Below are 12,036 nucleotides of genomic sequence, written 5' to 3' on the forward strand. Positions count from 1 at the left end.
CACCGTGGTCACTTCCTGTAAGTGCAAGAGGTACTCCAGGCAGCACAACGAGTCGGGCCACAAGTTCGAGCCCATGGTTTTGTCGCCGCCGCGGCTCCTGCACAAGCACAAGGCCAAGAGCAGGAAGCAGCTGGGGAAGAAGCGATTAAACGAGAACTGGCCCCAGACGGAACCGTGAGGGTCTTTTTAAGGCTTTGCTTATGTGGATTACAACCTCCCTCAGTGGACTGGACTTGGTTTATTTGGTTAAGATGGTGTCTCACTTTGATGGAGCATCACAGTCCTCTTAAGGCAATTGTGAGCCATGTAAATATGAATAAAACAGATACACAGATTTCATGACACAGGATGTAAGCCATGCATTGTCCTCTGTACAGTATGTAGCCATATGTGTATTGCTGTTATTATATGTACAATAGATATGACTGTGGGACCAACATCTAACTACAGGCCTCCAAAAAGCTTTAAAACATTTTGTAAATATGTGTACATATGTCAAATTTTTACTTGCATTTTTTTCTGTGACAATGTGTATAAAATGGATGATGTAATATATTCTATTGTGTGGGTAAACTTTGGAAATAAACATTTTAAAAACCCATAAAATAAGAGTTGACCTGTTTGTTTAACCAAAAACAACCTTCTGTCTTAAAAATCTGACTTTAGAAGGTCAAATTAACTCTAAAAGCAGCAATAGTAAACAGTACAAGCCAAGCGTTGTAACATCTCGCGAGATTAGATAATACAGCCGTTAAGTATTACAGAATCGATTCAAATCACGCGAGACCGACCAGGTAACGCTTTATACGTCAAGTTAGAGGAATTCACTCGACGTAGACTGGAAGTACAATGTTTTACCATTATTACATCAATATTCTCACCAATTCCGAAACAAAATTTGCTTGTACTATCTTAATAAAGCAATGTGGTTATTTTTTAGTCATAGTAGACCATATATAAATAATCGATCATTGTTTTATTTTGAAGTTTATTGGCGGAAGATCGGTGTTGAGCTGAAATAAAATAAAGTTCTAGCATCATTTAGGTTGACTAACAGCAATTTACATACCTTTTCTATTGAATGGGAATTATCGGGAATGGAGTACTCTGACAGTCCATGCAGGAGCTGATAGAGACGAAGCCCAGCGTCATGTCGAGCGATGAACCAGACAGGCCCACGCAACCAGGGACTTTCCTAAACCGTCAGACCGGCAACAGCGGCCTCGCGCCGGGTAAAGGCGACGTAGACTTCCCGGTGTGTGTGGTTCTTCCTGCCGGTGGCAGCGGAGAGAGGACCGGGTTGCTAACGCCCAAACAGTTCTGCCTATTACTGAGCCGGCCGCTTATAAGCTACACCATTCAGACTTTTGAGAGGTATGAATATGCTTTTTAATTTGAAAAACTTCTGGGAAAGTTATTCAGACGTTAGCACCAGGGCTTACAGCTCAGTCACTGACGTCAGTGTGTGGTTATCTACCTGCCAGTGCTAAACAATTATATGTTATTATAATGGCTACAGCAACCCCAAAAGGGACAAGCGGTAGAAATGGATGGATGGATAGTTTCACTTTCTCTGCTAAGTAAATGTACTGAATGAAAAAGCTTAAACGTCTGTAGCGCCTTGCAGTACCACCTCGCACCATTTCCTTCAAGAGTAAATGCATACATACTATTTATGGTTGCCAACTCCATCCATCCATCCATTTCCTACCGCTTGTCCCTTTTAGGGTTGCGGGGGGTCGCTGGAAAAAAAATGGGACACCTTGCAGGGCTGGTCGACCTAATTTATTTTGGTCTTTTTTATTTGTGTTAAAGGAGTTGTATACTATCCACAAAGGTTGAATAGAGGCAACTGGACTCTTCCTAGAGTTGTTTCAGAGTTACTTCAATTAAACCTTTGTGAATTATATGACCCGATGACTGACAATCTACACGTATATGTTTATACTACAGTGGAGCCCCTGTTTACAACCCGAATTGGCTCTTGAACATGATTCGTAAACCGAAAAGTTTACGAAGCAGAGTTCCTCATAATAATCAACCAGTACGTGTCCATGCACTAAATAAGTCAGATTTCTCAAATAATTTGGCTCTAAATAGGGCTCCTATAACCCATAGCTAAACCTTAATCCGATCGGGTTTGGTTTTCGAAAAGTCGTACTTACACAATTATGCAATTGGAAACAAGCTCTCTCGGAGGGCTGTGTGCGGCCGGAGAGGACACTTCGTACTTCGTACTTTTGAATGAACTTTGACACATTTAAAAGGTTTTTTTGCATGATTTTCGTCCGAAAACTCCTTCGAAAAAAAACTCTTCCGCTGGTCTTTCTTTGTATCGGACCTGCTTCCGCCCTGATAAATTATTGATAGTGTCGTCCTGTTTGTAGCGCAATCTAAGATCATTTCTTGATGCTGTCTGCTATTTAACATAAGCATAGCCAATAATAATATTTGTAACCTGTCCCAATATTACAGCGGACATTACGTGAAATAAGTTTTAAGGATCCTCAATGCCTAATGTAACGTCATAGGTAAACCGGTAAAATAATTCATTTATCCACGCTAAAATGAAATAAGAACCCCCCCACTGTACAGAAAGCACACAGCGTATGACCAATAGTCGCATTTGAGAGTGTGCATGGACACTTGGACTTCACACATTCAGTCGCGATCAAAAGTTTACATACACTTGTAACTTACAAGTCATTGCTGTCTTGAGTTTCCAATCATTTCTACAACTCTTATTTTTTGTGATAGAGTGATTGGAGCACATACTTGTTGGTCACAAAAAACATTCATGAAGTTTGGTTCTTTTATGAATTTGTTATGGGTCTACTGAAAATGTGACCAAATCTGCTGGGTCAAAAGTATACATACAGCAATGTTAATATTTGGTTACATATCCTTTGGCAAGTTTCACTGCAATAAGACACTATTGGTAGCCATCCACAAGCTTCTGGCAAGCTCCCGGTTGAACTTTTGACCACTCCTCTTGACAAAATTGGTACAGTTCAGCTAAATTTGTTGGTTTTCTGACATAGACTTGTTTCTTAAGCATTGTCCACACGTTTTAGTCAGGACTTTGGGAAAGACATTTTAAAACCTTAATTCTAGCCTGATTTAGCCATTCCTTTACCACTGTTGACGTGTGTTTGGGGTCATTGTCCTATTGGAACACCCAACTGCGCACAAGATCCAACCTACGGGCTGATGATTTTAGGTTGTTTTCATTGTCTCATTTAAAGCACCAGTTCCATTGGCAGCAAAACAGGCCCAGAGCATAATACTACCACCACCATGCTTGACGGTAGGTATGGTGTTTACAGAGAGTAAATGTAATCAGACGTATTTAGTGCATGAAATTGTAGTGACTGTAAACATGAATAATTGGTTCCAGCCTTGATAAAAGTCCTTATTGTGGTAAAAAATAAATTAAAAAAGCACCGTTTGAAGACACTAATGTATACACTGTATATACATGTGTATATATGTGTTTATATATGTATATACATTATGTCTGTATATATGTGTATATACAGTATGTATGTATGTGTATATATATGTGTATATATATATATATATATGTATATATATATATATATATATATACAGTATACATAATGTATATACATGTGTATACCGAATTTTTCGGAGTATAAGTCGCACCTGCCGAAAATGCATAATAAAGAAAGGAAAAAACATATATAAGTCGCACTGGAGTATAAGTCGCATTTTTTGAGGAAATGTATTTGATAAAACCCAACACCAAGAATAGACATTTCAATCAATCAATCAATGTTTATTTATATAGCCCTAAATTTGTGATTTAGGGCTATATAAATAAACATTTGAAAGGCAATTTAAAATAAATAAAGAATAGTGAACAACAGGCTGAGTAAGTGTACGTTATATGACTCATAAATAACCAACTGAGAACGTGCCTGGTATGTTAACGTAACATATTATGGTAAGAGTCATTCAAATAACTACAACATATAGAACATGCTATACGTTTACCAAACAATCTGTCACTCCTAATCGCTAAATCCGATGAAATCTTATATGTCTAGTCTCTTACGTGAATGAGCTAAATAATATTATTTGATATTTTACGGTAATATGTTAATAATGTCATACATAAGTCGCTCCTGAGTATAAGTCGCACCCCCGGCCAAACTATGAAAAAAACTGCGACTCATAGTCCGAAAAATACGGTGTTTATATACAGTATATGTATATATATGTGTATATATATATATATATATATACAGTGTATGCATATATATATATATATATATATATATGTGTGTATATACATGCTGTATATATATATACTGTATATACATGTGTATATATGTGTTTATATATACGTGTTTGTATATATGTATATGTGTATATACAGACTGTATGTATGTATGTGTGTATATATATATATATATATATACACACACAGTATATATGTACTGTATATACGTGTGTGTATGTATACTGTTTATACATGTGTGTGTGTGTGCATATATATATATATATATATATATATATATATATATATATATATATATATATATATATATATATATATATATATTGTACATACATGTGTTTATTTGTTTATATATGTATATATGTCTGTATATATGTGTATATACAGTATGTATGTGTGTATATATATATATATATATATACAGTATATATACTGTATATATATGTGTTTGTATACAGTATGTGTATATATACTGTATGTGTGTGTTTATATGTATTTATACATATATATGTGTGTGTGTATATATACAAACCCCGTTTCCATATGAGTTGGGAAATTGTGTTAGATGTAAATATAAACGGAATACAATGATTTGCAAATCATTTTCAACCCATATTCAGTTGAATATGCTACAAAGACAATATATTTGATGTTCAAACTGATAAACTTTTTTTGTTTAGCAAATAATCATTAACTTTAGAATTTGATGCCAGCAACACGTGACAAAAAAGTTGGGAAAGGTGGCAATAAATACTGATAAAGTTGAGGAATGCTCATCAAACACTTATTTGGAACATCGCACAGGTTAACAGGCAAATTGGGAACAGGTGGGTGCCATGATTGGGTATAAAAGTAGATTCCATGAAATGCTCAGTCATTCACAAACAAGGATGGGGCGAGGGTCACCACTTTGTCAACAAATGCGTGAGCAAATTGTTGAACAGTTTAAGAAAAACCTTTCTCAACCAGCTATTGCAAGGAATTTAGGGATTTCACCATCTACGGTCCGTAATATCATCAAAGGGTTCAGAGAATCTGGAGAAATCACTGCACGTAAGTACTGCATCAACAAGCGACATCAGTGTGTAAAGGATATCACCACATAGGCTCAGGAACACTTCAGAAACCCACTGTCAGTAACTACAATTGGTCGCTACATCTGTAAGTGCAAGTTAAAACTCTCCTATGCAAGGCGAAAACCGTTTATCAACAACACCCAGGAACGCCGTCGGCCTCGCTGGGCCTGAGCTCATCTAAGATGGACTGATACAAAGTGGAAAAGTGTTCTGTGATCTGAGGAGTCCACATTTCAAATTGTTTTTGGAAACTGTGGACGTTGTGTCCTCCAGACCAAAGAGGAAAAGAACCATCCGGATTGTTATAGGCGCAAAGTTGAAAAGCCAGCATCTGTGATGGTATGGGGGTGTATTAGTGCCCAAGACATGGGTAACTTATACATCTGTGAAGGCGCCATTAATGCTGAAAGGTACATACAGGTTTTGGAGCCCCTGCTTCTTTCAGCAAGACAATGCCAAGCCACGTGTTACATCAACGTGGCTTCATAGTAAAAGAGTGCGGGTACTAGACTGGCCTGCCTGTAGTCCAGACCTGTCTCCCATTGAAAATGTGTGGCGCATTATGAAGCCTAAAATACCACAACGGAGACCCCCAGACTGTTGAACAACTTAAGCTGTACATCAAGCAAGAATGGGAAAGAATTCCACCTGAGTAGCTTCAAAAATGTGTCTCCTCAGTTCCCAAACGTTTACTGAGTGTTGTTAAAAGGAAAGGCCATGTAATACAGTGGTGAACATGCCCTTTCCCAACTACTTTGGCACGTGTTGCAGCCATGAAATTCTAAGTTAATTATTATTTGCAAAAAATAAATAAAGTTTATGAGTTTGAACATCAAATATAAATAAATAATGATAAATGGGTTATACTTGTATAGCGCTTTTCTACCTTCAAGGCACTCAAAGTGCTTTGACAGTATTTCCACATTTACCCATTCACACACACATTCACACACTGATGGCGGGAGCTGCCATGCAAGGCGCTAACCAGCAGCCATCAGAAGCAAAGGGTGAAGTGTCTTGCCCAAGGACACAACGGACGTGACTAGGAAGGTAGAAGGTGGGAATTGAACCCCAGTAACCGGCAACACTCCGATTGCTGGCACAGCCACTCTACCAACTTCGCCACGCCGTCCCTATCTTGTCTTTGTAGTGAATTCAACTGAAGATGGGTTGAAAAGGATTTGCAAATCATTGTATTCTGTTTATTTATTTATTTACATCTAACACAATTTCCCAACTCATATGGAAACAGGGTTTGTATATATATGTATATATATATATGTATATACAGTATGTATGTATATATACAGTATATACTGTATATGCATCTGTATATATGTGTTTATATATGTGTGTGTGTGTATATATGTATATCTATATACAGTATGTATGTATGTGTATATATATATACTGTATATACATATGTATATATGAATTTTCTAAATTCAGGACAATTCAATTTTTTCAAGGGACAGTTAGCAACCCTAATACTACTATCGGACACTCTAACAAAATGTAATCTCTATAGCGCTTGGCTTCTTTATGAAAGGTATATGCAAGTTTCCAGTATCTTCACCTCATGAACCACAAGTGACCGCGTTTCCTCCCAGGGTGTCATGGATCCAGACCATCGTGGTGGTCGTTGCCAAAGAAAACATGGACTTAATGGCGGACATCATTCAGCGCTTTCGCCACACCAAGGTCCGAGTGGTGCCAGGTGGCTCGACGCGTCACAGGTCCATACGTAACGGTGTCCTGGCCCTGAAGGAGGACAAGGGGTCGACAGCGGGAAGGCCAAAGGTCGTCATTATCCACGATGCCGTGCGGCCTTTTGTGGAAGAGGACTTCCTGTACAAGATCACAATGGCTGCCCGGGGACAAGGAGTCAGTATAATAATAGCAATATTTGTGTAATGTGTTTGGGCTGTCTGCGTCGTCGCTTTTTCCAGAAGCACATGAAAAGCAGGAAGTATCACTCGTGTTAGGAGTCATAAAAAATGAGAGGAAACTATTTTGAATTGCCAGAAGTTCCTGATACTTGGAAGGAGCAGAATGCATAAATTAAATCTTTGCTCAAGCCCGATCCCTTTTATGTGCTTTTCACAATAAAAAAACAAAGATGGTGTATTCAAGCAAAAAGCAAACACATCCATCAGGCCCAAACTCCAGTTTGAAAACTTGGCGGCGCGCAACATTTTAGTGTTAGTTCAGCGTGGCACTTTTTTACTTTCGTTACGGTTTAGCAAAAAACAAAACAGGCGGGTTGGAATCTGGCCACAATATTAGGTACATCCAAGGCCGCCCCTCCCTACACGCAGATCACATGCTGTGCATAGGGCTCCGCCATATGAAAGCGCATGCAAAATGTCAACGAATGAATGACAGGGCGCTTCATATGAAATGTCACGGTAAACGGATTCCTCGCCAAAGTGCGTTGCGTGAGTCCGCACTGTAGTCAGTAAGTTCCTTCTTTTTCTCTGTCCTCTTGTTGTGGGCCAGACTGGCTCGTACATGCACATGCATCCTGCGCTGTTGCCATTTCTAATACAAATTAGCGCATAGTTCATACGTAATCTGTCAGTAGATTCTCTATGGAAGCGCTAAAAACTACAACAAAGATGACGGGGAGAAGACGCTGTCAAAGTGGAGGCACGAAAATAAGACCGCCCACAAAACGGCACATCCTGAAGAGACGGACAGAAAGTGGCTTGAAGATGGTCTTTAAACATAATATATGCAACTTTTAGACCGAAGAACCACCATTACATGTTATGTAGACCACATTGAACATTTTAATATGACTCCTGTGTTATTTTGCGCTAAAAAATTACTGAACAATTTATTTTACATGAATTTGTTTTAGTACAAAACATGCATCAAATTAGACTCAAGTTTGACTCCCATAAGTAAAAAAAAAAGTGTGAAAAAGTGTGCACAATATAATGAAATCCGATACAACAGCTTTATCGTTTTTATCTAATCATTAAAAATATACATACAAAAATTTGGGGTGTTGAAAAAAAAATATCGATTTTCAAATGAATAGCCATTGTTAATCGATTTAAAAAAATGGATAAAAAAAAATGTAATTTTTAATCTGTCTTGTAGCCACTCAGGCAAATCATATTGTTGATTTAAATGATCATATCTGCTGTACAGATTGACTTTAGAAAAGAGAATTGTGGGATACTTCTCTTGTTGCCTTATTTGCATTTGACTTTATTAAATGTTTGGGTAGAATTGTATTTTAAAAAAAATATATATATTTTTAGTTATATATAAATGTATCAGAGCTGTTATATTTTTTATGGAGGAATGTAGTTAATCATAGAGATGGCACCCAATGTTATTAAAAAGTATTGAATCGTTTTGAATAGAGAATCGATTCCGAATGAAATCGTTACCAAGAATCGAATCGAATCGAGTGGTCCCCAAAGATTCACACCCCTATAGAAATAATAAATAAGAATATATTTCTTTGTATCATTTAATTAAATTTTTGTAAATATTTTGTCATTATTTTTGGTGTAGTTTTCCAATATTTATCTGCATAAGAATATGAGAAACAAGGCAGTTTAATGCAAGAGTGCAGTGCAGACCTCCACGGCCGAATAATTCTCATTTGGATCATCACGTAATAGCTCATAAATATCCACTTCCATCATGTACAAAAATCAAGCTAGTCAAATAATGATGAAATTAAAGCTACTATTGGAAAGATTTCCACAAACATCCCAAAGTCTCTCCGGGATGGGAAATATTTTGTTTTGTACATGTTCACCAGGTTGTGTGAGCCAACTTTTCGGATTGTGTCTGGTCTTCATTATTTTACTCGGCGCTCGTGATAGAGAAGCAGCAGCAGATTTGAACAGCATGTGCAACACGCATAAACACGCATTTGCTCTGCTTTCATTTGCCGACATGTCTTCGTGAACTACATGAAGTCAGCCTCTGCGTGCTCCAGCTTTGCCGCTCGTCATGTCAACACCGCTCTACAAAACCAAGCGTGGGAGCGCATACAGTGTCTCACGTTGTGTTAAAGGGGTCATATTCAGGTTTTTTTTCTACATTTAAAACACTTCCTTGTGCTCTGTATAACATGTAATGTTGTTTTTTTTGTCAAAATGTTGCATAGATTATGTTTTACGAACCATCTTCAAGCCGCTTTCTGACCGTCTCTTCAGGGTGCGCCGTGCCAGCAACTTGTGGGTTCCAGGTTCGATTTCCGCTCCCGTCATCCTCGTCATTGCTGTCGTGCCTTTGGACAAGACACTTTACCGACCTGCTCCAAGTGCCACCCACACTGGTTTAAATGTAGCTTAAAGGCCTACTGAAATGAGATTTTCTTTTTTAAACGGGGATAGCAGATCCATTCTATGTGTCATACTTGATCATTTCGCGATATTGCCGTATTTTTGCTGAAAGGATTTAGTAGAGAACATCGACGATAAAGTTCGCAACTTTTGGTCGCTGATAAAAAAAGCCTTGCCTGTACCGGAAGTAGCGTGACGTCACAGGTTGACGAGCTCCTCACATCTGCACATTGTTTTCAATCATGGACGCCAGCAGCGTGAGCGATTCGGACCGAGAAAGCGACGATTACCACATTAATTTGAGCGAGGATGAAAGATTTGTGAATGAGAAAAGTGAAAGTGAAGGATTAGAGGGCAGTGGAAGCGATTCAGATAGGGAAGATGCTGTGAGAGGCGGGTGGGACCTGATATTCAGCTGGGAATGACTAAAACAGTAAATAAACACAAGACATATATATACTCTATTAGCCACAACACAACCAGGCTTATATTTAATATGCCACAAATTAATCGTGCATAACAAACACCTCCCCCCTCCCGTCCATATAACCCACCAATACAAATCAAACACCCGCACAACACACTCAATCCCACAGCCCAAAGTACCGTTCACTTCCGCAAAGTTCATACAGCACATATATTTCCCCAAAGTTACGTACGTGACATGCACATAGCGGCACGCACGGACGGGCAAGCGATCAAATGTTTGGAAGAAAACTGCGTACTCACGGTAGCGCGTCTGCTATCCAACTCAAAGTCCTCCTGGTTGTGTTGCTGTAGCCAGCCGCTAATACACCGATCCCACTTACAGCTTTCTTCTTTGCTGTCTTCATTGTCCATTAAACAAATTGCAAAAGATTCACCAACACAGATGTCCAGAATACTGTGAAATTTTGCGATTAAAACAGAGCTGTTTGTATTGGGACACAATGGTGTCCCAATACTTCCGCACAATCCGTGACGTCACGCGCAAACGTCATCATACCGACACGTTTTCAGCCGGATATTTCCCGGAAAATTTAAAATTGCACTTTATAAGTTAACCCAGCAAATTGGCATGGGTTGCAATGTTAAGATTTCATCATTGATATATAAACTATCAGACTGTGTGGTCGGTAGTAGTGGGTTTCAGTAGGCCTTTAAATATGCAGATAATGGGTTTCACTATGTAAAGCGCTTTGAGTCTCTAGAGAAAAGCGTTATATAAATATAATTCACTTCACTTCACTTGTCTCCACTTCAATTGTAGTTTTTAGTGCTTCCATAGCGAGTCTACTCACAGATTAAATTAAAACTATACGCCATTTTATATTAGAACTGGCAACAGAGGAGGATGCATGTTAGCAGGGAAGTCAAGTTTCTAGTTGTGTTTGGTGGCCATGTTGGCAGGAGTAGCAGCAGATAAAATGAATGTACCATGTTAGCTTCCAATGTTCAGAGTTTTCTACACATTTGACTCAAATGAATATTGAAAGACACAACAAAAAATGTAAACCCAACTTGTATATTACACCTGCTATGGATTTTACATCTACGTAGCCATAACAATGTAAAGACTTCCAGATTTTACAGTGTTTGGAATTACCTCATTATCTTTCTGACATCCTTCAGTCTTTAGTGGATCAGATATTGCCTCTTCCTGGGTGATGAGACTGCTGACATCAGAAGTGTAAGTGGGACAGTATTGATATCAAAGTTGCATCAGATGTAAGAGATGACATCAGATGTGCAAGTGGGACAGTGATGACAGTCACAGTTGCATCAGATGTAAGATATGACATCAGATGTGCAATTGGGACAGTCAGAGTTGCTAAGAATTAAAGGTTCATAGAAAATTCCACAGAAACCGCTTGGGGTCATTTTTGACCTCACTTGTAGAAGAGGGGGTAGTGATACAAGAACTGCAATTTCTTAAAATAAATGAAAAAAAAACAACAAAAACGCTTTGATTTTGATTTCGGAAGAGTGTAGGTGCATCCAAGGGTTAATACAATTTTGATTTCTATTATGGCTTCGAACGATCATAAAAATATTATGATTAAAAAAAAAAACTATTAATGGGCCCCGCAACGTGCATTCAAATTTCTGAGCTTGTGAGGATGAAACCTCTGAGGAGCGTTTAAGTGGAAAAAAAACCCCACGTCTAGTCTAGTAGAAGTTTGAGATCACCATGGTTGCAAATTTTTTTGACACATCGTTAGTGTGCCTAATCAATAATCACTAAACTTAGGTAAAAGAAGTAAGGTACAAACCCCGTTTCCATTTGAATTGGGAAATTGTGTTAGATGTAAATATAAACGGAATACAATGATTTGCAAATCCTTTTCAACCCATATTCAATTGAATGCACTACAAAGACAAGATATTTGATGTTCAAACTCAA

General features: G+C 38.2%; 2 protein-coding genes and 1 long non-coding RNA gene across 4 annotated transcripts in view; 2 read left to right on the forward strand and 1 right to left on the reverse strand.

Annotated features, from left to right (window-relative positions):
* Positions 1-593, forward strand: part of sostdc1a (sclerostin domain containing 1a) — a 137,670-nt gene extending 137,077 nt beyond the window's left edge. For both annotated transcript variants that reach the window (XM_062062719.1, XM_062062718.1), the window contains one exon: positions 1-593. This exon is cut by the window's left edge and continues 286 nt beyond it. In XM_062062719.1, coding sequence (XP_061918703.1) covers positions 1-178 — 178 coding nt within the window. In that variant the 3' untranslated portion in view covers positions 179-593.
* The window catches only part of LOC133659888 (uncharacterized), a 34,207-nt gene extending 32,799 nt beyond the window's left edge, over positions 1-1,408 (reverse strand). Inside the window, exon 1 of the long non-coding RNA XR_009827739.1 lies at positions 1,070-1,408. This is a non-coding gene — a long non-coding RNA (uncharacterized LOC133659888). The remainder of the gene's footprint in view (positions 1-1,069) is intronic.
* The window catches only part of crppa (CDP-L-ribitol pyrophosphorylase A), a 76,594-nt gene continuing 65,357 nt past the window's right edge, over positions 800-12,036 (forward strand). The window contains exons 1-2 of the mRNA XM_062062716.1: positions 800-1,374; positions 6,951-7,224. Of these exons, the coding sequence (XP_061918700.1) occupies positions 1,118-1,374; positions 6,951-7,224 (531 nt within the window). The 5' untranslated portion in view covers positions 800-1,117. The remainder of the gene's footprint in view (positions 1,375-6,950; positions 7,225-12,036) is intronic.

This window comes from Entelurus aequoreus, linkage group LG11 (assembly GCF_033978785.1).
Source record: "Entelurus aequoreus isolate RoL-2023_Sb linkage group LG11, RoL_Eaeq_v1.1, whole genome shotgun sequence".
Lineage (NCBI taxonomy): Eukaryota > Metazoa > Chordata > Actinopteri > Syngnathiformes > Syngnathidae > Entelurus > Entelurus aequoreus.